The sequence below is a fragment of the Pan troglodytes genome, chromosome 6, assembly GCF_028858775.2.
Source record: "Pan troglodytes isolate AG18354 chromosome 6, NHGRI_mPanTro3-v2.0_pri, whole genome shotgun sequence".
NCBI classification, from domain to species: domain Eukaryota; kingdom Metazoa; phylum Chordata; class Mammalia; order Primates; family Hominidae; genus Pan; species Pan troglodytes.
This window is the reverse complement of record NC_072404.2, coordinates 73,097,942-73,124,676: the sequence shown is the minus strand read 5'-3', so window position 1 is coordinate 73,124,676 and position 26,735 is coordinate 73,097,942. Positions and strand designations below refer to the sequence as shown.

Sequence of the window (26,735 nt, the reverse complement as noted above, 5' to 3'; positions counted from 1 at the left end):
TAAAGTTTGCCAGGTAGTATTCATAATTACCTTGGGTAAACTTCTTGATGTTAAAATGTATCTTCTTACTATGAGTTTTTCCATTGTATTAACTACTTTTACAACAATGCAAATAACAAGTTATTTTATAAGCCATTTAGAAATTTCTGTACTATGGTCCCAATAATGTAAAATATATTAATGCCTATTACATTCAGATAAATTATACACTTGGAAACTACATACTTATGACTTACAAAAACTTACATAAACAAATTATACAAATTATATGCTCAATTTTTAGGTATATAGTCTTAAATTAAGCTTAAATGTACATTCTCAAGATAAATTAACAGTTCAGGGCTTCACAACTTGAAATCTGTGGAAGATGACATTGGAGACAACAGAACTCTGGTGGAATTCTTAGGTGGAATTTGCTGAAACTTTTTTTTTTTTTTTTTTTGAGACGGAGTCTCGCTCTGTCACCCAGGCTGGAGTGCAGTGGCACAATCTCAGCTCACTGCAAACTCCGCCGCCTGGGATCACGCTATTCTTCTTCCTCAGCCTCCTGAGTAGCTGGAACTACAGGTGCCCACCACCACGCCGGGCTAATTTTTTGTATTTTTAGTAGAGATGGGGTTTTGCCATGTTAGCCAGGATGGTCTCGATCTCCTGACCTTGTGATCCGCCTGCCTTGGCCTCCCAAAGTGAAACTTTTCTTTAAAATAGAGATGGGATCTTGCTGTATTGCCCAGGCTGGTCTCAAACTCCTTGCCTTAAGCAATCCTCCCACCTCAGCCTCCCAAAGTGCTGGGATTACAAGCGTGAACCGTTACACCCAAGTGAAACTTCTTGAGATAGTTACATAATTTTTAAATCTGCTGTTGTAGAAGTTAATAAGGTGTAGAACTGAATAAATATTAAATATTAGATCAAGTTTCTCATGTTTACCTTAAAGTATAAAGATTTATCTTAAAGCACTGATTTTCACAAAATAACATCAGTGTGAAATTGGAAAAGAAGCCAAATATTTTATTTCATGTATCTGGGAAATGAGGTGCTTTAGTCAACTGAATCTGCCCCCGACTAAAAAGCATTCATTAAAAAGTACTTAACTCAGAAATTATAAAAATAGAAGCCATCGATAAAATACATTCTACACGGAATATGCCAATCATACACTACTCTTTTTTGATAATAAAAAACGTACTTACTGAGCCAGGTGTGGTGGCTCATGCCTATAATCCCAGCACCTTGGAAGGCCAATGAGAGTGGATCAGTTGAGGCCAGGATTTGAGAGCAGCCTGGCCAACATGATGAAACGCCGTCTCTAGTAAAAATACAAAAATGAGCCGGGCACGGTGGCACTCACCTGTAATCCCAGGTACTCCGAAGGATGAGGCAGGATAATTGTTTGAACTCAGGAGGTGGAGGTTGCAGTGAGCCAAAATCATGCCACTGCACTCCAGCCTGGGTGACAGAGTGAGTCTCTGTCTCAAAAAAAAAAAAATTCAGTTGCAGTGGCTCATGCCTCTAATCCCAGCACTTTGGGAGGCCAAGGCAGGCGGATTACAAGGTCAGTAGATCGAGACCATCCTGGCCAACATGGTGAAACCTCCTCTCTACTAAAAATGCAAAAATTAAGCCGGGCGCGGTGGCTCACATCTGTAATCCCAGCACTTTGGGAGGCCGAGGCGGGCAGATCACGAGGTCAGGAGATTGAGACCATCCTGGCTAACACAGTGAAACCCCGTCTCTACTAAAAATACAAAAAATTAGCTGGGCGTGGTGGCAGGCGCCTGTAGTCCCAGCTACTTGGGAGGCTGAGGCAGGAGAATGGCATGAACCCAGGAGGCAGAGCTTGCAGTGAGCCAGGATCCCACCACGGCACTCCAGCTTAGGCGACAGAGCCAGACTGTGTCTCAAAAACAGGAAAGAAAACAAAAGAAAATTTGGACTATTGCCAATTACAAATATTTTTAGAGAATTCAAAACAGTAACTGTGGATGATGGAAACAATAGTTATGATAAAAGTCTGATGAAACTTCCCAGTTCACAAGGAAATTTAATTACTTATGTGCAGCATTTTAAGACAGTAATCAGAATCATGACTGACAGCATCACATCAGGACCACCAGACTTTTATAAATTTCATATAATCTTCAGAAATAATTAATAACTTTTTTTTTAGATAGATTCTACCTCTGTTGCTCAGGTGGGAGTGCAGTGGCATGATCTTGACTCACTGCATCCTCCGCCTCCTGTGTTCAAGCAATTTTCCTGTCTCAGCCTCCCGAGTAGCTGAGACTACAGGCATGTGCCACCAGGCATGGCGAATTTTTGTATTTTTAGTGGAGACAGGGTTTCACCCTATTACTCAGGCTGGTCTCGAACTCCCAACCTCAGGTGATCCACCTGCCTTTGTCTCCGAAAGTGCTGGGATTACAGGCATGAGTGACGGTGCCCAGCCATTCATAACATGTTTATACAAATATAACTTTAACAAATATTTAGTATAACTATCAAAATTACAAATCATAACATATTAAATTTGTATAAATGTATGTAATTTTTGGAACATGTATATCAACAACATACCCATAAATATAACTGAGATGAGATCTAATGTCACCTCACTTGACAGTGCCCTCCCATGCAGTATCACCACATTTGACAATGCCCGCCCATATAATCTACCAAATAAATCGAATCACTTAATACCTCTACAAGATGAGAGATACATTCTTTAGACTCCCGAAGGGACGCAGCTGAAAAATCCCAAAGTTAATTTTAAGCCAAAAAGACCTGATTTAGGATTTTGACACTGGAGAAACCCATCAAAGATGTCAAGTTTGAAAACACTTGATCAAAACAGAATCACAGGTCACTATTAAAAAGGGTATTCATTTAACCAGAGACTTCCAAAGCAATACAGAAACTTACATGGATATAAAAACCTTAACCCTTTTAAAGGTCAGATTTGCTAAGTGATCAAAAGGGGTACTTGAATTGAATCGACACAGGAAGAGTGTGTACAGGGTTGTGAGTGTAGGCAAATGGTTACTTTGGTCATATCTCCATTTGCCACCTGATTACACATGAGAATGGCATCTTTACTCACCAGAAAGCCAGTATTATGGGAGGTGTAGGAGGCATTCTTGGACTTGAGACAAGAACATTGTTGTGTAGAAATTTCATTGACTGTGTTAAAATTATTCTCCATGGGCTGGAGAACACATAACGTGGTGTTTAGAATGCGACGGGCATTGATTGGATGCAAGGTCTCCACACTTACTAGCTGTGTGACATTGGACAAAGTGCTTCATCATTCTGAGACTCAGTTTTTAAAGGAAAAACAACTAACTACCTTGCAAGCTTGCTAGCAGGTTTAAGTGTAATAATGTGTGGGAATGACTAACACGTAGTGACAGCTTAATTAATGTTAACCCTTATCATTATCATATAAGAATGTGAGTTACATAAGAGAGGAATCCTGTCAGTTCATTCTCTGCTGTGTCCCCAAGACCATGAATCATGGCTGGCACGTAGTAGGCATTTAATAATATTTGTTCAACAAGTATTTGGCAGTCTTGGAGGGCAGAAAAGGAGGTGGGGAAGATTTTTAAAAAACATTTTTTAAAAAGTCACATTGTCCTACAATACCAATTTTTCTTGCATATTTAGGAAATTGAGGGTTTTTTCCTAAAACATGCGGACATATGGGAAATAGGATGCAACATTTGCACTAATGTTTCAGACACAGTTAGAGGTTTCCAAGAGATTTTGCGCTGGGGAGGCTGCTTGCTACAAGCTCCCAAAGCTCTGGGAGGACATAGTATTCATTCCTCCCTCAGCAGAAGTGGTGAGGCAAGAAGCTCTGGGGAGCACCCAGCCTTGGACTTTTAGCATAGTGTGTCAGGTCTTCATAGTTTGGGCCCAGGGCACAGAGAAGTCACAGCTCTCTGGCATCCTGTGACCTTTACCCTCTTTGCCAAGGGAAAATGTGGCCCTCCAAAGCAAGAAACTTGAGGGCATGGGTCACCCCAGCCCTGGCATCTGCCCAGAGCCCGAGAAGGAAGGAACAATGATCCTCCAGCTACCTCACAGGGCTGGCCACTGCCCTGGCATCACCCAGCTGTGTTCGGCAGCCTGAACCCCATCTGTGGGGATGTGAGGAGGAAAATACAAAAGTCCTTAGGTGAACACTGAGAAGGCAGATGCAGCAGAAGCCTCCAGGCCAGAACTACCCAGTCTTGGACCTATGGTGGAGATACAGCATAGCTGGCGATCATGTGTACTTACACTGTAAGGTCACCTGGTTGCACTATGGCCTCATCTGTGGCTCTGAAAATGAAGATTTGGAAGGAGATCATCACAGCTAATGTTTAACAAGCCCCTCCTGTGTGCCAAATCATTCACCCCTCACAACAACCGAATGAGCTAAGGATTCTCGTTATATATAGTTTATGGAGAAGGAAGTGCAGACATAAAGAGGTGAATTATCTTACCCAGATCATACAGCTGATAAGTGGTGGAGGCAGAATAGAACCTAAACAGTGTGGCTCCGGAGCCCACATGCATTGATTCGACAAGTGTTTATTGAGCACCTGCCACGGACAAGGCCTTGTGTGATTAAATAGGGTTATAATTAGTAATATAAAAATGAGAAATCACTAATGCTTTTTAGACTTAACATTTTCTTTTTTTGTAGGTTTCAGGCACAGAACTGTATATCCAATAATAGTGAAATGGATCCCACTAATTATGACCGAAATGATGATACATTTAAATGACTTGGATGTTTTATGGGTATGATCTCGTGAAACCTTGAGAGAAACTGAATGATGAATGAAACTATTGTTCCTGTTTCACACAGAAGAAAACTGAGGTTAAAAGGGGTAAAGTAATTTTGCATGGCATGAAGTAGAAATTCAAAGTACAGGAATTTGAACTTGGTTCTGTCCTTTTCTGAAGCCCTTGACCACTATAGACTCAAACATCACCTTGTTTTTCCGCTCATTCAACACTTTTTTTTAAATTGTCTAATAGGTTGGCACTCATCATGAGCCCCTGTTCTCATTCTGCAAATGGTGAAGCTCTCTATTGTCCTGACCCCACGGTTCCTGTCCCATGACCAGGGCCAGCTCACCAAGGAGCTGCAGCAGCACGTAAAGTCAGTGACATGCCAATGCGAGTGCCTGAGGAAGGTGAGTGAGTGCAGACAGATGGGGCCTGGTGCCCTTGAGCAGTTCCCGGGTCTCAGCTGCCACACATCTCATAGCGGGTGATGCTGGGGGAAGCTTACGCAGTCTCAGTACTGGCTTCTTCCTCTTTTTCTTTCCATACAAGTGGCTTAGGGATGGGGTAGAGTAGTTGACTTATTTGGATGAAAACCACTATCTTCTGTCAGAAACTCAAAAGGAATCATTGCTGGCATGATAATCTAAAGAAAAACAACCAGACAAGTGCCCAACGACACTTAAAAAGGTTATTTATTATCTTGCCAAGTTTAGGCTGGGCATGGTGACTCATGCCTGTAATCCCAGCGTTTTGGGAGGCTGAGGCTGGTGGATCGACAGAGGCCAGGACTTCGAGACCAGCCTGACCAATATGGCAAAACCTCGTCCCTACTAAAAATACAAAAATTAGCCGGGCATGGTGGTGTGAGCCTGTAGTCCCAGCTACTCAGGAGGCTGAGACAGGAGAATTGCTGAGATTCAGGAGGTGGAGGTTTTAGTGGGCCGAGATCACGCCATTGCACTCCAGACTGTGCGACAGAGCGAGACTCTATCAAAAAAAAAAAAAAAAAAATTATCCTGCAAAATTTGAAAAGGAAATTCAAATCAACAGCTTCTAAACTACTTTTTAACATGACTCATAATAAGAAATACATTCTATAGTACATATATATGTTCTATAATTTTGAATAAAAGAATTAACCACATCATATTTATTTTACAACATGTAATACATATTTTTTATTCTCCTTCATTTGTTTTGAATGCTCTGTGCAGTCTACAAAAAGTCCAATAGTAACAATTAAATTATTCATTAAGTTGAACATTATCTTGTCTTTTAAAATGATAATCTCAAAAATAATCTTTTATTTTTGAGATTTATATAGATACACACACACACAGACACACAGACACACACACACACACACACACACATATATATATATATATATATATTTTTTTTTTTTTTTTTTTTGAGACAGAGCTTCACTCTGTCCCCCAGGCTGGAGTGCAATGGCACAATCTTGGCTCACTGCAACCTCCGTCTCCCGGGTTCAAGCAATCCCTCTGCCTCAGCCTCTGAGTAGCTGGGACTACAGGTGTGCGCCACCATGCCCAGCTAATTTTTGTATTCTTAGTAGAGATGGGGTTTCACCATATTGGCCAGGCTCGTGTCAACTCCTAACCTCGTGATCCGCCTGCCTCAGCCTCCCAAAGTGCTGGGATTACAGGCGTGAGCCACCATGCCCAGCCAAATCTAGGGCTGGAACATGGCTGCAGCATATAAAAAGAATTGAATTCCATACTTTTGTTAACCCTGTTTTTTGTTTGTTTGTAGTTGTTGCTGTTTTTGAGACAGAGTCTCGCTCTGTCGCCTAGGCTGGAGTGCAGTGGTGCAATCTCGGCTCACTGCAGACTCTGCCTCCCGGGTTCAAACTATTCTCCTGCCTCAGCCTCCCAAGTAGGTGGGACTACAGGCACCCACCACCACACCCGGCTAATTTTTGTATTTTATTAGAGACAGGGTTTCACCATATTGGCCAGGCTGGTCTGGAACTCCTGACCTTGTGATCCGCCCACCTCGGCCTCCCAAAGTGGTGGGATTACAGGCGTGAGCCACCACACCCAGCCCCTGTTTTGCTTTTGTTTTGCTTGCTTCTTAGGGTTGTTTTTCTATTTATGGTAAAGGCATTGGCTTTCCATTTGTAGCATCAATAGAATATTTCCTGTTTACAATAACCGTATGTCATAGTAAATGGTAAAGGGATTTAAAGCAGTGGTTTTCAGCTGCCAGAGGCCTGAGAGAGTTTGGGCACACTCTGTGTGATTGGGCAGAAGGCCTGTGGGAAGTTTAGCTGAGGACAGGGCCAGGAAAGGTGATGGACAGTGGGGGTCTGTCCTGGTCACCAGGCCCCTGGGTCCTGCCCACCTGCTTGGAGCTCCCCACCCATCACACATGATGCTGCCAAGCCCTCTGGGTATTGTGGGCAAATACCTTAGGAGAGAAGCTGATGAACTTTGTTTCTTGAAATGCACAGATTCCTTGGACATCCCTGAGAGGTCAATCATGAAAGTCAACTTGGTTTTCTCCCCGTCATTTGGGTTCAGAATTTAAAGTCCACACACACGGGCAGTAAGATGATATAGATAAGGACATCATCACTCGGTTTCGGATGTTAAAATGTCTAGGTGGGTTAGGGGTGATTTGAGATCACACAACCTTGTGCCACAAAGAGGAATTCCCAGGCCAGAGGGAGACATTTTATTGCCATGTTATGATCTTATCATTGAGTTGAAAGGCAATCTTGTTTCATTTTGGATTCTTTCTTATGTTTATGTCTTATAAGGGCACTTTGAATTTCCAAGCAAATAATAATTTTGAATTAGCTTTTAATCATTGACTTCTAGCACAGTTATATGATCAGAAACATGCTGTGTGATTTGATTGCTCTCAAATATATTGAGATTTGCTGGAACAAAATAAGTCAGGTTAATTTTTGTAAATGTACCATGCATGCTTAAAATGAATGTATCTACATTTGTTCCTGAGATACAGGTTGATGGACGGATGGCTACACGGATGTGATGGAGATGGTTTACTATCGGGACCTTCCGTATCCTGCTGATGCTTTGTTGCTTAGGATATGAATGGCTGAGCGGAGGCTGTAAAACCTGGCACTCTGCTTGGGTATGAGGTTCTTCCTGCCATCCTGCCATCATTTGTTTTTTATGTTTTGTCGCCAAAAGTGACCTTGAGGAACCCTGGGAGCTCAGGAAGGAAGGAGCGCCCAGAAGCAGGGACAGGGAGCTGGTTGGGGAGGACCAGAAATCAGGTTTGTGAAGGTTCCAGAGAGGACCTGTCCTTGCGAGGAGTGTGGGAGACTGAGATGGGGGAGGGGTCATTGGAATGATGCGGGCGCTACTTGGCATTGTCCATTGTGAGGCACCACCGGGGTCATCAGGGATTGGTGGAGAGGGAGTATAAAGCCCCAGGGTTGCTAAGGGAGGGCCCAGACCGAAGAAGGTTTGGTGGATAGCAGAACCTTTTTGTCTCCCTCTAATTGCTCCTAAGCCTCACGCTCCCTTGCCCCGCGTGTCCTGTTGCTTCCCTGATCTTCTCCGTGACCTGTAGCTAAGCCTTCCACCAGCGCTTGAGAACTTAATTTGAACCGGATCCTTTCCCAGACCCTTTCTTCTTCTCCTCCTCCTCCTCCACCTCCTCCAGGTGCCCAACAGCCCCCTTCTCCTCCTTTCCCTTCCCTTACTTCCCCCCTTCCCCTCCCCTTCCCCTCCCCCTCCCCTCCCCCTCCCCAACTCAGATCCCGGCCCGGTCCCCGTCCCCTTCCCTCCCCCCTGCCCTAAGCCACCTCCACCTCTGTCCTGGCCGCCTCAGGGCGCCCTGAAAGGACCAGGACATGCGGGTGCGGTGGATGCTCTTTTGGCTCCTCTTTTGGCTCCTGCTGGAATTTATCAGCCATCAGTGCATCTCTGTAAGTAGACGCTGGACCCGTGGGGTTTCTTCCTTTTTACTGGGCTGTGTCACGCGGCATGAAATTACACAGCTCAGGCCTGTAATCCCACACTTTAGGGGGCCGAGGTGGGCAGATCACTTGAGTCCAGGAGTTGAAGACTAGCCAGGGCATCATAGCGAAACCCCATCTCTACAAAAAATTCCAAAAGAGATTAGTTGAGCCTGGTGGTGTGTACCTGTTATCCCAGTTACTGGAGAGGCTGAGGTGAGAGGATCGCTTGGGCCCAGGAGCTGGACGTTGCAGTGAGCCGAGATGGCCCCGCTGCACTCTTGTCTCTAACAAACAAAATGGACCAAAACAAAGTGAAATGTCATTTGATTTGTGTCATCTGGTTTGATGACTGTTTTTTTTTTTTTTTTTTTTAGACAGAGTCTCACTCTGTCGCCCAGGCTGGAGTGCAGTGGCAAGATCTCGGCTCACTGCAACCTCTGCTTCTGGGGTTCAAGCAATTGTCCTGCCTCAGCCTCCTGAGTAGCTCAGATTACAACGCCTGGCTAATTTTTGTATTTTTAGTAGACCACCACGCCTGGCTAATTTTTGTATTTTTAGTAGAGACGGGGTTTCACCATGTTCGCCAGGATAGTCTCCATCTCTTGACCTCGTGATCCGCCTGCCTCAGCCTCCCAGTGCTGGGATTACAGGCGTGGGCCACCACGCCTGGCCAAAATATATAACTTTAAGTGTAAGTTTACTAACTTTGGAAAGTACATACACCAGCATAAACCAACCCCCTTTCAAGATCTACATTATTTTATTTATTTATTCATTTTTTTTTGAGACAGTTTCTCCCTTGTCGCCCAGGCTGGAGTGCAATGGGGCAATATCAGCTCACCGCAACCTCTGCTTCCCAGGTTCGAGTGATTCTCCTGCCTCAGCCTCTCGAGTGGCTGGGATTACAGACATGTGCCACCACTCCCAGCTAATTTTGTATTTTTAGTAGAGATAGGGTTTCTCCATGTTGGTCAGGCTGGTTTTGAACTCCCGACCTCAGGTGATCCGCCCGCCTCGGCCTCCCAAAGCGTTGGGATTACAGGCGTGAACCACCGTGCCCAGCCAAGATCTACACTATTATGTCACCCCAGAAAGTGAACTCTCACTCTTCCCAGCCAGTCTCTTTCTTATCATAGGTTAGCTTGCTTATTCTGGAATTTCGCGTATACAGATGCATGCCATGCCATAGGTACTCTTTTGTGTCTGCTTTGTTCTGCTCAACACCACGTTTCTGAAATCATTACCATTGTTGTATGGTTCTCTAACTCCATCATTTCCATTTCAGACTCAGCATATGCTGAGTTCAACCTGTTGAAGGGCTATCTCTGTTTAATTCACCATCTTGAAAGAAACATTTAAAATTGAGATGTTTTCAAGAATATATAGTTAAATCCTGAGGAATCCATGTAGAAATGTTATCACAAGCTGTCTGAACTTACTCAGGGGAAGTCTTCGTCTTCACTCACATAAGAGTCTGATGGAATTAATATCAACAATCTTAGAGAAATCTCACACTATTCATGCCATTTTCATGATCTCCACCTTGGTAATTTTTTTTTTTTTTTTTTTGAGACAGAGTCTCGCTCTGTCACCCAGGCTGAAGTGCAGTGGTGCGATCTCGGCTCACTGCAACCTCTGCCTCCCGGGTTCAAGTGATTCTTCTGCCTCAGCCTCCCAAGTAGCTGGAACTATAGGCGCATGCCACCATGCCCTGCTAATTTTTTGTATTTTTAGTAGAGATGGGTTTCACCGTGTTAGCTAGGATGGTCTCAATCTCCTGATCTCATGGTCCACCCACCTTGGCTTCCCAAAGTGCTGGGATTGCAGGCGTGAGCCACCATGCCCGGCCCACCTTGTTAATTTTTAAGCACTAAAATTTGATACTTATTTGTGAATGAAGTAATCTCTTCATTGTGTGTGTGTGTGTTTTTTTTTACTTATGCTGAGATTTAAATGACAAAGATTCATATAATCCAAGAGAGAAGTATTATTTAGAGGGATTCTTTTACCATGTGATATATAATAAATGCATCCAATGCTATACATCAATTTAAAAAACAAGTAAATAACTTTAAAGAAAAGATAACTACTGGCCAGGTGCAGTGGCTCACACCTGTATTCCCAGCACTTTGGGAGGCCCAGGCAGGTGGATCATGAGGTCAGGAGTTGGAGACCAGCCTGGCCAAGATGGTGAAACCCTGTTTCTACTAAAAATACAAAAATTAGCCGAGCGTGGTGGCAGGCGCCTGTAATCCCAGTTACTCAGTAGCTGAGGCAGGAGAATCGCTTGAACCCGGGAGGCAGAGGTTGCAGTGAGCTGAGATCATGCCACTGCAATCTAGCCTGGGTGACAGAGCAAAACTTTGTCTCAAAACAAAAAAGAAAAGATAAGATAATTACTCTATACTTAGCTTGTCTTACCCATGAGTGACGGGCTGCATGTGGCCCAGGACAGTTTTGAATGCAGTTCAACACAAATTTGTAAACTTTCTTAAAACGTTAGGAGATTTTGGCCAGGTACAGTGGCTCATGCCTGTAATCCCAGCACTTTGGGAGGCTGAGGCGGGCAGATTACCTGAGGTCAGGAGTTCGAGACCACCCTGGCCAACATGGCAAAACCCCATCTCCACAGAAAATACAAAAATTTGCTGAGTGCACTGTCAGGCACCTGTACTCCCAGCTACTCAGGAGGCTGAGGCAGGAGAATCACTTGAACCTGAGAGGCAGAGGTTGCAGTGAGCCGAGAGCACACCACTGCACTCCAGCCTGGGTGACAGAGTGAGACCCCATCTCAAAAACAACAAACAAAAACAAAAACAAAAAAATGGCCGGGCACGGTGGCTCACACCTGTAATCCCAGCACTTTGGGAGGCCGAGGCAGGCAGATCGCCTGTCAGGAGTTCAAGGCCAGACTGGCCAACATGGTGAAACCTCATCTCTACTAAAAATACAAAAATTAGTCGGGCATGGTGGCAGAGACCTGTAATCTCAGCTACTCGGGAGGCTGAGGGAGGAGAATGGCTTGAGCCCAGGAGCTGGAGGTTGCAGTGAGCCGAGATTGCACCACTGCACTCCAGCCTGGGCGACTGAGTGGAGCAGAACCCTGTCTCAAAAAAAAAAGAGGTTTTTTTTAGATCATCAGCTATTGTTAGTGTTAGTGTATGTTATGTGTGGCTCAAGACAACTTTGCTTCTTTTAATATAGGCAGGGAAGTCAAAAGATTGAATATCCCTGCTTTATACCAAGAAAGACAACACCCCACATTTGCAATGCCTAAAAACACTGCCAGCCATCTGAAAAACATGTGACTTCTAACTTCTGTTCTTTTTTGTAGCGGTGGAATCCCACGGTGATATCTGAGGGATGCGGTTACCTTTTGGAGGAGGTTGACAGTTTCTAAGGATGATTCTTTCTGAGTGAAATATTGTCAGTGTCATTGACCTTTTCATTATTTCAACTATTATTATTCCAGGTTATCAATACTCTGGCTGACCATCATCATCGTGGGACTGACTTTGGTGGAAGTCCTTGGTTAGGTATCATTATTGAATTTCTGAGAAGTTATAAAGTTGTCATTACCCTCTGGACAGTTTACCTTTGGGTGAGTATACTAACTTTCTGTAGAGGTATACTTGTAATCACAAATAAGAATAAATTATATAAAACAATTCACGTTTCTGGACTTCATTATGAATATGTGGTTTTACCCAAAAAATCAGGGAAATGATTTATTAGCATAAGAATTATGAAAATATCTGCCATTTACATTATGAAAATTAAATAGGTCAGTGTTTGTTTAATAGAATGTCAACAGAGCTTTTGGTCAAAAATAAGTTTTTTTTAACCTTTGTGCTATTTGTCACAAATGGAGTATGAGGTTTCGTCACTTAAATAGGAAATTCTTTCTAAACTCTTCTGCTTTATAGTTCTATCGTATGGGTGGAAGGAAAGCTTCCAGTCTCCTCTCTGAAGATTCACTGCAGAAATGAGCTGACAACAGACAGCTTAACAGGAAAAGAAGAACATAGAACAGGCATAAACATGGGAACCAGCTGAAAAATGAGACTGCTAGAAGGGCTGGATGGTTGATGCTTAAAGAGCACCCTCTTCTGAGGGGAGAGGGAGATAGATGGAGATGTAGGCCATTTAGAGGGGCAGCAAATGATTTTTAGGGGAAATGAAAGGGCCCAAGGAACAAACAATTGGCCTGAGACAAAGTTCCTCTGAGGTCATAGGGACGAGGTGACAAACTGCCGGAAGGTGAAGGGCAGAACTGCACTGCGTCTCATGATGCAGAGAAAGCCCCAGAGAATCTCTTAGAACTGCCCTCCAAGAGAATCAATGAAAAGTGTGTCTGGGCAGGGTAATTTTGAATGACATCATTCAAAGTGCATGTTCCCACTTGCAACTGGAGAGAGATCAGTATGTCAAAAGTCTGTACTTGGTAAGAATTTGGCTGCTAAGTTGTGCCATAATTTGTCTTTTGAGCCTTTTTTCCTTTGGGTAAGTTGAGCTCTACATTTTGTCTTGCCATTCATGACAGTAAAAATGTGGTTGTCTGGGGGCTGAACCTCCTCCTGAACAATGATCCAAGATAAAAGTACTAATACCACAATGCTTTTTTATATTCAAGGGAAGAGGAAGTATGTTTCAGTTTTACCACCTAGATAATTACACGTCATTTGGCACTGCCTTTCAAGATATGTAGAAAACAGAAAATATATGAGTTATGAAGATATCTAGGCACATTTAACATTCTCTATGCCACTTAGTCCTGAACAGAGAATTTTCGGTATAAATTGGAGGAAGCTTTTTTTTTTTTTTCTCTTTTCTCACCCCCAAGACGAGTCTCCCTCTGTTGCCCAGGCTGGAGTATAATGGTGTGACCTCGGCTCACTGCAACCTCCACCTCCTGACTTCAAGTGATTCCCCTGCCTCAGCCTCTCAAGTAGCTGGGATTACAGGTGCCCACCACCATGCCCAGCTAATTTTTGTATTTTTAGTAGAGTCGGGGTTTTACCATGTTGGCCAGGCTAGTGTCAAAACCCGACCTCAAATGATCCACCCGCCTCAGCCTCCCAAAGTGCTGGGATTACAAGCGTGAGCCACCACGTGAGCCAGGGGAAGTTTTTTAATTTACCGCTTTTTAACAATTCCATTTAGGAAAGTTCAGTTGAGCTGTTGGACTTGGACAACTTCGCACCTCTCATCTTTGTCGTTGTCACCTAGTCATCTATACCATTACCTCCTAAGCAGGGACATCATGGGTGCCATGAAGCATTCATGCGTGATGGCATTTCTTTGCTTCTCATTTCTTCATGTGTTTGACATTTCTCCTAGCTCCAAACTGGGCCAGCTACCTTTCCTATGAAATCTAGCAGTGGCTGTGGGATTGACGTGGTTGCTCTTTTCATCTTTTTAGATTACCCATTGCTTCTCTTGAAATCCTAGTACATGATTTTTTTTATCCTATGTGCAGAAATCAGGAAAAAACAAATTCTACAAAGAATTTGAAAGATATTATTTCAGGCCAGGTGTGGTGGCTCATGCCTGTAATCCCAGCACTTTGGGAGGCTGAGGCAGATGGATCACTTGAGGTCAGGAGTTCAAGACCAGATGGGCCAACATGATGAAACCCCATCTCTACTAAAAATACAAAAATTAGCCAGGCATGGTAGCAGGCACCTGTAATCCCAGCTACTTGGGAGGCCAAGGCACAAGAATTGCTTGAATCTGGGAGGTGGAGGTTGCCGTGAGCCAAGGTAGCGCCACTGCACTTCAGCATGGTTGAGAGTGACACTCCGTCTCAAGAAAAAAGTCATTTCAATGACTACCTCAGGAGATTCATAGGTATCTGACCCACATCTGAGATGGGATTTGCATTGCATTTTAGCTATGATGAGAACAAATATTTAATATCTTCAAAGATTAAAAGCATACTGTGATAATATGGAAATCTTGGTGGGAATTCAGTCATTAGTGAGAATGTTTTGCGTTAAGTTCAAACCAGCCTCAATGAAGCTGATGTGAGGGAAGGCAAAGTGAACTCTGAGTAGAGCAGGGACAGAAGGAAGATGCTCCAGTGCAGATCAGGAAGGAGCAGGGGGTGAAATGTTACAAATTCTAGAACTCAGAGAGCTGAAGGTAATTACTTCCTTTTCAAGTTGTGAAACATGTTAACCTGTGGTAAAATACTTATAAGATGATAATTACCATCTAACCGTGTTGAAGTGTACAGTTCCGTTGTGTGAAGTATATTCATGTCATTTTTATTTTATTTTATTTTTTTTGAGACGGAGTCTCACTCTGTCACCAGGCTGGAGTGCAGTGGTGGGATCTTGGCTCACTGCAACCTCTGCCTCCTGAGTTCAAGCAGTTCTCTTGCCTCAGCCTCCCAAGTAGCTGGGACTACAGGCGTGCGCCACCATGCTCAGCTAATTTTTGTATTTTTAGTGGAGACGGGGTTTCACCATGTTGCCCAGGATGGTCTCCATCTCTTGACCTTGTGATTCACCCGCCTCAGCCTCCCAAAGTGCTGGGATTACAGGCGTGAGCTACCGCACCTGGCCTTTTTTTTTTTTTTTTTTTTTTTTTTGAGACAGAGTTTCAATTTTGTTGCCCAGGTTGGAGTGCAATGGCACAATCTCAGCTCACCACAACCTTTTCCTGCTGGGTTCAAGTGATTCTCCTGTCTCAGCCTCCCGACTAGCTGGGATTACAGGCATGCACCACCATGCCTGGCTAATTTTGTATTTTTAGCAGAGACAGCGTTTCTCCATGTTGGTGAGGCTGGTCTCAAACTCCCGACCTCAGGTGATCCGCCTGCCTCGGCCTCCCAAAGTGCTGGGATTACAGGAGTGAGCCACCGTGCCAGCCTCATGTCATTCTTGTGTGTGTGTGTGTGTGTGTGTGTGTGACAGAGTCTCATTCTGTCCCTCAGGCTGGAGTGCAGTGGTGTGATCTCGGCTCACTGCAACCTCCGCCTCCCAGCTTCAAACGGTTCTCTGCCTCAGCCTCCCGAGTAGCTCGGATTACAGGCGCCCGCTGCCATGCCCGGCTAATTTTTGTATTTTTAGTAGAGACGGGGTTTCACCATCTTGGCCAGGCTGGTCTTGAACTCCTGACCCCGTGATCCACCTGCCTTGGCCTCCCAAAGTACTGGGATTATACGCATGAGCCACCGTGCCCAGCCGTCATTCTTATATTATTATTTCCTAGTTGTCTTTCCTGAAGACTATCTTCCAGTCTGAAAATGGACATGATGGATCCACAGATGTACAGCAGAGAGCCAGGAGGTCCAACCGCCGTAGACAGGAAGGTATGGCTCTGTTGGAGTCCCCATAGTGTGGAAATGAGTTTGTCCTGGAAAGGGAAAGAACAGCTTCTTGCCCTCAGGTTTCTCACCTTCTCCTCTCCTCACTCTCACCAAGGGCTGAGGTCCATTTGTATGCACACAAAGAAAAGAGTTTCTTCCTTTCCAGGAAATAAAATTGGCCGGAAAGACGTCATTACTCTACAGAGACATGTGAAAACAAAAGTTAGAGCTAAAATCCATAAGATGAAGGTGACAACGAAAATCAACCATCATGACAAAATCAATGGAAAGAGGAAGACCGCCAAAAAACAGTAAGATGTGCCTTGACACAAATACTGTTGTATGAACCATGTGCCAATCAAAGTAGACAACTGTAAAGTCCTTGAGAATATTTTCTACAATATTTGTGGCAAATTCAGTGGGTTCAAAATTGAGTTTGTCCTTTCTGCTTCATTAGTTTAAGCTGTATAATTCCTTTCCCTTCCTACATTCTTGTTTGTCATTTTTTCGGGGGAAGAGGAGTTGCTAGTACTGGCATTGGTTTTCCTTTCTCTCTCTCTCTTTTTTTTTTTTTTCCTGAGATGGAGCTTTGCTGTTGTTGCCCAGGCTGTAGTGCAATGGCACAGTCTCAGCTCACTGCCTTTTGGGTTCAAGCGATTCTCCTGCCTCAGTCTCCCAAGTAGCTGGGATTACAGGTGCCCACCACCATGCCCAGCTAATTTTTGTATTTTTACTAGAGATGGGGTTTCACCATGTTGTCCAGGCTGGTCTCGAACTTCTGACCTCAGGTAATCCACCTGCCTCAGCCTCCCAAAGTGCTGGGATTAGAGGCGTGAGCCACCACAGCCAGCCTTTTTTTTTTTTTTAAATTTTGAGATAGGGTCTCGCTCTGTCGCCCAGGCTGGAGTGCTATGGTGCAATCTTGGCTCACTGCAACCTCTGCCTCCCAGTTTGAAGCAATTCTGCCTCAGCTTCCCGAGTAGCTTGGATTACAGGTGTGTGCCACCACATTTGGCCAATTTTTTTTTTTTTTTTTTTGAGACAGAATCTCACTCTGTCACCCAGGCTAGAGTGCAGTGGCATGATCTTGGCTCGCTGCAACCTCCACCTCCCAGGTTCAAGCGATTCTTATCCCTCAGCCTCTTGAGTAGCTGGGACTACAGGCATATGCCACCATGCCCGGATAATTTTTGTATTTTTAGTAGAGGCGGGGTTTCACCATATTGGCCAAGCTGGTCTAGAACTCCTGACATCATGATCTGCACACCTCGGCCTCCCAATGTGCTGGGATTACAAGCATGAGCCACCGTGCCCAGCCCAATTTTTGTAATTTTAGTAGAGACAGGGGTTCACCATGTTGGCCAGGCTAGTCTTGAACTCCTGACCTCAGGTGATCTGCCTACCTCAGCCTCCCAGTGTGAGCCACCACACCCAGCCTGGATTGTTGAATTCAATGCTTGGGTCACCTCCAGATTCATTTTCGCAGTCTTTCATGTTTTGGTCATATTACATTGTATTTTGCTGCCATATGACTGATCTTTCTTTGTTAAATGTGAGATACTTGTTAAAAAATATTTAGCAATGAATTGAGGCCTAGTAGCATGTTATCTTGCTGCAGAAGAGATGGGAGTCTACTTCTGGGGGATGGTCAGGGGTCCTCCATACAGGCTGCAATTGAGGTCGTCGGTGCAGGCTCAGTCCCTACAAAGGCCAGGGTATTTCCTGTCCACCTCTATTCTGATGCATGACTCTTCTGGGTCTCAACCAGAGCCAGTGGACTTCAGTATGGGTCGCTTTCATTGGCAGACCCTCAATCCACTTGTTTTCCATCTAATCCCACGCATGTGTGCAAAAGCTGCTGTGCTTCTTTGCATCTCAGTAGTTCCTTCTGGAATTCAGCAATGAAACTCAGGGAAATGGGTTCCAAATGCGAGGCTGACTTTCGTCCTGGGTTTCCTTCTTCTCCATCTTCACCTCATGTCTGTTTACTGCCATGTTAGCAATTTGATGTATTCAATCATGGGTTTTATATTCTGTTTGGTGTCCCCCATTGTTCTCATCGGAGATCAGAAGCTTCAGATGCACTTATGTCAACTCAAGAGTAGAATGCTTCCTTAGCTTCCCTCCAGAGTCAGGTTTTGTGTTTCTAGTTCCCAAGTGCACAGCAGGAGTAGTGATGTCCTCACTGGCTTCTCATTTGCATTAAACTGTGAGCTTCTTTAGCGTGGGGACAGGACCCTGCTCCCATTGCATTCTCAGCACCTCACCACACACTCCTTGTTGGAGGCCACTCCAGACAGCATGTGCTGAAGGGTGCCCTGTGGTCAGAAACAAGTTGATTAACTTTCTCTTTGAAGTGTTTTCGTCCCTGTTTCCTAGCGTTCTGGGAATTTTACACATCCTTCCTATAAAACCAAGTATCAGGTGAGATCCTTAGGATCAGGACCATGAATCAAGTGGTGTGAGGGCAACACAGCAAACTTACCCTTTTTAGGCCGTTTCCTTTTTCTGCCCTCAATCTCTGTGAACTGAACCTTGTTAAACTCAGTCAACACCAGGGTGGATGGTTTGCCATTGTCACCTATTTTCAGGACATAACACCCTGACTTAGGAGCCATTCCAATCATTTGTAATTCAATAGATGCACCCAGCATTCAGATTGCCTTTCCTCTCAACCAGGATCTTTAAAGTCGATGACAAGAGTTCCAGTCCTGAATCATGGCAAAGTGCAGTAGTGAACTGCGGGGTTAATGACACCATATTCTGGAAGGATCTCTCTATGGCTGATGGTCTCAGTTCTGGCATCAGCCTCTGACTGAGAATCAGGTCTCACACAGGAGGAGTCAGATGAGGAGCAATCCTCTGCTTCCGATGGAGTTAGTTGTGATGAATTGGTGAGGTCTGGTTTTTCACACTGAACTAAAATGAGCTTTCGCTGTGTCAAGCACAAGACTGACCCCAGAAACACACATAGTGCACCTCATAGAAGCTTTTAATAGTCTTTATATTTACTAAAGAATAGGACTAACTATGGAACTATGAAGATGAGCTGGAAATGACAGGTGACTTGCCAGCAGGCCAGAGTGTGACTTTTTTTGTCCCTCAATGGGAGGTGTCAATTCTCCCTTCGGTTGTGAGAATCAGTTGGTTCATTTGTGGGAAGGTTGCAGGGGGGATCTTTGAATCACAGCCTTCAGACGCCAGAAGGGCAGAGGGAATCCCACACGGGCTGGTGGATCATGTGTGTGCATTTCTCTCCCTTCTAATCTGAGGAAACTAAGCATGAAAGAATGTGAGCATGCAGAAAAGGAGAGGTAGGTATCAGAGGCAGAGGAAAATGGGAAATTGGATATGAAAGAAATACACACCTACAAGTGAGTTCAGAAACTGAACCCCACCCTCCTGGGAAACACCCATTGGAGTGTTGTTTTTAACCTTTGTACAATGTTTAGACCCAGTAAATGCAGAAATAGAAACAAATGGTCAGAAGACATATCGTGAGAGAGAGAAAGAGTTCACAAAACAGAAAACAAAGTACCTTAATATTTACCAGTGACCAAAAGATGTGAAGTAGCAAAACGTCTCCTGATCCCATTGCCAGCTAGACTGTGTGGAAACTCAGATCATACCAGCCATTCTAGGGGTGGGGTGAGTTGTTGTCATCCTTAGGAAAGTGTGTTGTTGTAGGATCAACCACATCCTTCAAAAGGACTATGCCTGTTTATAAGCCCAGCTGTTTCTGCCCTGTGAAACACGGTAAGGATATTAATACAAAGAGAATACAGCTTTATGATAAAAGACGCTCAATGAAGGATGAATTAGGGATACACTGAGAATGGGGAAGGAAACTATCATCTCAGAAGTCAGCAGGCAGTAAGCAAGAGGAGGAATCAATATAGCAACAGTTTGGATCAGACTGTACAGTTTTTTTTGTTTTTGTTTTTGTTTTTCTGAGATGGAGTCTCGCTGTGTCACCCAGGCTGGAGTGCAATGACGTGATCTTGGCTCACTGCAACCTCCACCTCCCAGGTTCAAGTGATTCCCCTGCCTCAGCCTCCCTAGTAGCTGGGATTACAGGTGCCTGCAACCACACCTGGCTAATTTTTTGTATTTTTAGTAGAGAAGGGGTTTCACCATATTAGCCACAATGGTCTCAATCTCCTGACCTCGTGATCCATCCGCCTCGCCCTCCCAGAGTGCTGGGATTACAGGCGTCAGCCACCGTGACCGGCTCAGACTGTACTCTTATAGCCATCTGAAATACGTTTTCTAGGTATAGATAGATTGTGTAAGGGTACAGTTGTGAGGATAACAGAAATATGGCAGATTATTTAAAATCATCCTGAAAGTGGTGCTTTATCTGATGAAAGTGATTGTAATCCACAGGAACATGTTTCAACCTGCGCAAGAGTTGCGGCGGCGGGCAGAGGACTACCACAAATGCAAAGTAAGGAGCTTCCTCCCCGCAGTTGCAGGATAGTTCAGTGCTGATGCAGATGATGCCACGGCCCTTAGACTCTCTCAACATTCAATTTCTCATGTGTTGGCTTTTTCAGATCCCCCCTTCTGCAAGAAAGCCTCTTTGCAACTGGGTAAGTTTGCTTGTTTTCCTTGCTTTTGGACATAGTCTGCCAGGTCAGGACCTGGATACATTTTTCTCCCTACAGCTCTGTGCTCAAGCCCTGCAGAGGGAGATGGCAGAGAGAAAGGCTGCCTACAAGCATCACAGTCCCATCCCTGTTGGTAACCATGTTGTGCAAAAACACTTTCATCCCCACCCAGTGGGGCCCCTGATCGAATATTCTAAGTGTCAGAGGTCCCGTATTTGTAATAGCAAATGGGCCCTGACTGTAAATTAGTGAAGAGTGAATGTAACTTATTACCCACAGGGACAATTCCAAATGAAGGCCTTAAATCATGCTCAGCTAAGCTGGTTCTTGTGTGGCCTCTGTACCTTCAAAAGCTGCCGAGTCCTATTACACGTGATGGGACTTGTACACTTGAAGTGAAACACAGTTTTAAAACTTGCTTTGTTTAGAATTCCCACCTCATTTTTCCATGGACAAAAGTATTCTTCATGTTTTAGTGCACTTACAATTTGGTATTACCTGGGAGTGAAAAGAAATATTATAGCCATGCCTAACTGACTTCTTGAGATAAGATTGTTCTGTCAGAAAACCCTCTCCCAGTTCCCCTGCAGCTCTTCAGGAATCCACATCTCTCCAGAGCTCTTTGTTCTCATGGGTGGCACCTCCAGAGTGAAGAAGGTCCTTTGTCAAGAAGGGAAACAGAGGGGAAATGAGAGGGTCCTGCAGGCAGAGCTGGAATCAACTTCCACTCTGCCTCTTGCAAGCTGTGTGACCCTGGGCACAATTTCTCCTTCCTCTGGAAACCTCTGTTTTCTTAGATTTGGAGCAGGGTGGTCACACTGACCTTGCAGAGTTCTGAGAATCAGAGACAGAACATAAAAGGCCTGGAAAACATTCTCCAAAAAGAAGCTGCAACATGTGTGGACAACGGGCTTTTCATGCCTCTCTTACTGTCTCTTACTGTCTGTTGACCTGGTGCAAGAAACATGCTCTGGTGATGGCTGTGAGGGAGGAATGAGGATAGACATAGACACTCCTGTGTCTCAAACATGCTTCTTTATTACTCTGTTATGACTCTGTCTTCCCTGGGGCAGGACCCCAGCCTGCCTACATTTGCAGACAGACACAGTGGCATGTGGAGACAACAGTGTGTCCCAATGACTTTTCTTTACCCCCCAGCTGTCGGCAGTACTCAGTGGAAGGGTGATATTATGACACTGATACTGCTATTTTGAAACCTGGAGGATGGAAAGGTGCAAAAATCTATCACCAGCAACAGAAGGTGAAGACTGTGTTGGTGGCGGTAATTTTGTCCATCAAATGGATATGTGTGAAAGCATTCCCTCCTTTGTCCCTACAGGTCAGAATGGCGGCAGCGGAGCATCGTCATTCTTCAGGATTGCCCCACTGGCCCTACCTCACAGCTGAAACTTTAAAAAACAGGATGGGCCACCAGCCACCTCCTCCAACTCAACAACGTTCTATAATGGATAACTCCCTGAGCCTCAAGACACCTCCCGAGTGTCCGCTCCATCCCCTTCCACCCTCAGCGGATGATAATCTCAAAACGCCTCCCGAGTGTCTCCTCACTCCTCTTCCACCCTCAGCTCCACCCTCAGCGGATGATAATTTCAACACGCCTGCCAAGTGTGTGCTCCATCCCCCTCCACCCTCAGCGGATGATAATCTCAAGACACCTCCCGAGTGCCTCATCACTCCCCTTCCACCCTCAGCTCCACCCTCAGCTCCACCCTCAGCGGATGATAATCTCAACACGCCTGCCGAGTGTGTGCTCCATCCCCCTCCACCCTCAGCGGATGATAATCTCAAGACACCTCCCGAGTGTCTCATCACTCCCCTTCCACCCTCAGCTCCACCCTCAGCTCCACCCTCAGCGGATGATAATCTCAACACACCTGCCAAGTGTGTTCTCTATCCCCCTCCACCCTCAGCGGATGATAATCTCAAGACACCTCCCGAGTGTCTCATCACTCCCCTTCCACCCTCACCTCCACCCTCACCTCCACCCTCAGCTCCACCCTCACCTCCACCCTCACCTCCACCCTCAGCTCCACCCTCACCTCCACCCTCAGCTCCACCCTCACTTCCACCCTCACCTCCACCCTCAGCTCCACCCTCAGCTCCACCCTCACCTCCACCCTCAGCTCCACCCTCACCTCCACCCTCAGCTCCACCCTCACCTCCACCCTCAGCTCCACCCTCACCTCCACCCTCAGCTCCACCCTCACCTCCACCCTCACCTCCACCCTCACCTCCACCCTCAGCTCCACCCTCAGCGGATGATAATCTCAAGACACCTCCCTTAGCTACTCAGGAGGCTGAGGCAGAAAAACCACCCAAACCCAAGAGGCCGAGGGCCGATGACGTGGACCCATCATCGCCCGAACCCAAGAGGCGGAGGGCCGATGACATGGACCCATCATCATCCAAACCCAAGAGGCGGAGGGCCGATGACGTGGACCCATCATCACGCAAACCCAAGAGGCGGAGGGCCGATGACGTGGACCCATCATCATCCAAACCCAAGAGGCGGAGGGCCGATGACGTGGAACCGTCATCACGCAAACCCAAGAGGCGGAGGTTGAGTTAGCTGAGAACAGGCCATTGCACTCAAGCCTGAGCAATAAGAATAAAATTGAGTAGAACAAAATAAAAAAATCAAAAAACGAAACAAAACCCACACTCCAAAAACAAACTAACAAAGAATAAATAAATAATATAAAAATAAAATAAATACTGCAGTCCTTATGTTATTGCTTTGTTTCGATATCTGGTATGATTGCCTGAGGGACCTGAGGTTTTTAATCATGGGGTTTTTTTTAATCTTTAGAAGTGGTTGGTTATGTAAAATATTATTATTATTTTTTTTTGAGACTGGATTTTGCTGTGTCACCCAGGCTGGAGTGCAGTGGCTTGATCACAGCTCACTGCAGCCTCAACCTCCTGGGCTTCAAGCAATCCTCCTGCCTCAGCCTCCCAAGTAGCTGGGATCACAGATGTGTGCCACCACGCCTGGCCAATGTTAAAAAATCCTTTAACTTTTTTGTAGAGATGCACTCCTGGACTCAAGAGATCCTCCTACTCGTCCCGACCACCAGCCCTTTTCTGATAAACATTTACACTGTTTATTATCTGATGCCATTTCTATCTTCTTCCTTGTCGTCCAGACATCAAATAATTAGGTTTCTTCGGGGTTTTCTTTTTCAAGTGCTCAGTGTTAAAGATCACTCACATTAGGGCCAGACACCACGGCTCATGCCTGTAATCCCAGCACTTTGGGAGGCCGAGGCGGGCAGAGCACTTGAGGTGGGGAGTTTGAGACCAGCCCGGCCAACTTGGTGAAACCCCACCTCTACTGAAAAAAATACAAAAATTAGCTGGGCGTGATGGTGCATGCCTGTAGTCCTAGCCACTTGGGAGGCTGAGGCATGAGAATCGCTTGAACCCAGGAGGCAGAGGTTGTAGTGAACCAAGATCACATCAGCACACTCCAGCCTGGGTGACAGAGCGAGACTCTGACTCAAAAAATAAATAAAATAAATATCACTTACATTAGATATACCCAAGGGGTGGTCTATAGAGACTTGGAAGCAGTGGTTATTGCAACAGGGGCACGGAAGTCATCTGGCTATGCCAGGGTGCCCAGGGGATACTCGGGGTGGGTGGCATGGTGCTGCTGGGGACTCACCGCACAGGACGCTCTGATTGACGCACTGCCAGGAGTAGCGCTCTGTCTTGGGGCTGCAGCCGGCCTCCTCAGCTCGAGTGTAACAACAGTCGTGGCCATGGCAGCACCTGCGGATGTCACATGGGCAGGACAGCAGGTGGGTGAAGCTCTCTCCTGGCCCTCCTCTTGCCAGGACCATGGGTGACTGAAGACCCCCAGGGAGGCACAGCATCCTCTTATCTAAGTTTTTTTTTTTTTTTTTTTTTTTTAAGAGACAGGGTCTTTCTCTGTCGCCCAGGCTGGACTGCAGAGGCACAATCATAGCTCACGGCAGCCTTGAACTCCTGGGCTCAAGCGATCCTCCCACTTCAGTGTCCCAAGTAGCTGAGACTACAAGCACACGCCAGCATGCCCGGCTGGTTTTTTAATTTGTATTTCCTTTGAGACAGCGTATCTCTCTGTTGCTCAGGCTGGAGTGCAATGGCTCAATCAGCTCACTTTAGCCTTGAACTCCCGGGCTCAAGTGATACTGCCACCTCAACCTCCCAAGTCTGCTACTACAGGAACACAAACTCCTTTTTTAAATTTTTTGTGGATATGGGGTCTCACTATGTTGCCTAGGCTGGTCTCGAACTCCCAGGCTCAAGCAGTCCTCCTACCTCAGCCTCCCCAAATGCTGGGATTACAAGTGGGAGCTATTGTACGCCTGGCCTTATCTAAGCTGTTTCCCTGAAAATCCCCGACTTGGGTAATGATTCCATTGGCCCCACCATGCCCTGTCCTGCCTTCCTGGCTGTGCCCAAGCTTGGTCCCTGCCTGCCTGCCTGCCTGCCTCTCTGGGTCTCGAGCTCCTGTGACACATGACTCCTCTCTCTTCCTGGAGTGATCCAAGCCCTGCCACTTCCTGACTTTGCCCACACTGTACCCTCTGCCTGGGGCAACTTCATGTCTGCCCATTGACCCTTAGGCCTCAGCCCAGGCACAAGCCCCTGCCTCCGGAGGTCATCCAGGCCTCACCAGGCTACACCCTCTCGTAAAATTGGATTCTCTCCCTTCAGGGCAGGTTTATAATGAAATCCTCCTCAGAGGCCAGGTGCGGTGACACCCATCTGTAATCCCAGCACTTTGGGAGGCTGAGGTGGGAGGATCACTTGAGGCCAGGGGGTCGAGACCAGCCTGGGCAACATAAGAGAGACTCTTGTCTCTATAACAAATTTAAAAATTAGCTCACCAGGCCAAGCTCAGTGGCTCATGCCTGTAATCCCAACACTTTGAGAGGCCGAGGCAGGTGGATCACGAGGTCAGGAGTTCGAGAGCAGCCTGACCAACATGGCGAAACCCTGTCTCTACTAAAAATACAAAATTAGCCAGGCATGGTGGCACGCACCTCTAATCCCAGCTACTCGGGAGGCTGAGGCAGGAGAATCGCTTGAACCCAGGAGGTGGAGGTTGCGGTGAGCCAAGATCATGCCATTGCAGTCCAGCCTGAGCAACAGAGCAAGACTCTGTCTCGAGACAATAAAAACACACAAAAAATTAACTCGCCATGATGGCACATGCCTATAGTCCTAGCTACTTGGGAGGCTGAGGTGGGAGGATTCCCTTCAGCCCAGGAGTTTGAGGCTGCAGTGAGCCACTGTGATTGTGCCACTGCACTCTAACCTGGGCAAAAGCGAGACCCCAGGCTAGAGTGCGTGATTTTGGGTCACTGCAACCTCCACCTCCCAGGTTCAAGTGATTCCCCTCCCTCAGCCTCTTGAGTACCTGGGACTACAGGCATGTGCCACCACGCCTGGGTAATTTTTGTATTTTTAGTAGAGACAGGGTTTAGTAGAGACCACGGTGAAACCCCATCTCTATTAAACAAATCTTTACTGAAGATTTGCTATACTGAAGGGATAGCAAAACTCAGTTACCAAAATGGCAATGTGTTTGAACTGTTTACAGGCCAAGAATTCACATTTGCAACACACGCGATACACTGTACTGATTGTGTGACTTCCTCTAGAGAGAATGTCAAAAGTTACAATGTGATGGCTTTTATGAATGTGAGATGAGGCCCAGTGTGCCTTCTCCTCTTCGGTTTGCGCCTCAATGATCATCACCTCCCAAAACATATGCTGAGCTCCCAGCTTCCAGGCACTGTCCCAAAAGTGGGGTGTCAGTGGGAACCCAAGCAACAGACAATATAGAGTCTCACACCTCATAGAACTCATTTTCTCCTTGCTTCTTTTTCTCTTCACCTTTTTCTTTTTTTTTTTTTTTTTTTTTTGAGATAGGGTCTTACCCTGTTTCCCAGGCTGGAGCGCAGTGGCACAATCATAGCTCACTGCAACCTCAAATGCCTGGGCTCAACGTAACTTCCTGCCTCAGCCTCCCGAGTAGCTGGGACTACAGGCACCC

The 26,735-nt window shown here is 45.8% G+C and overlaps 1 protein-coding gene across 1 annotated transcript; it reads left to right on the top strand.

The window, feature by feature from the left end:
• The first annotated feature begins 1,845 nt into the window (after window positions 1-1,845).
• On the top strand, window positions 1,846-23,120 carry LOC112204073 (nuclear pore complex-interacting protein family member B12-like). Its single transcript, XM_054655619.2, is given in 9 exon segments — window positions 1,846-4,877; window positions 5,029-5,186; window positions 12,213-12,341; window positions 15,959-16,058; window positions 16,222-16,366; window positions 20,442-20,502; window positions 20,612-20,647; window positions 22,005-22,432; window positions 22,434-23,120. Coding segments are annotated over 8 exon segments (1,557 nt in total). The 5' UTR covers window positions 1,846-4,877; window positions 5,029-5,066; the 3' UTR covers window positions 22,972-23,120.
• Window positions 23,121-26,735: the final 3,615 nt, after the last annotated feature.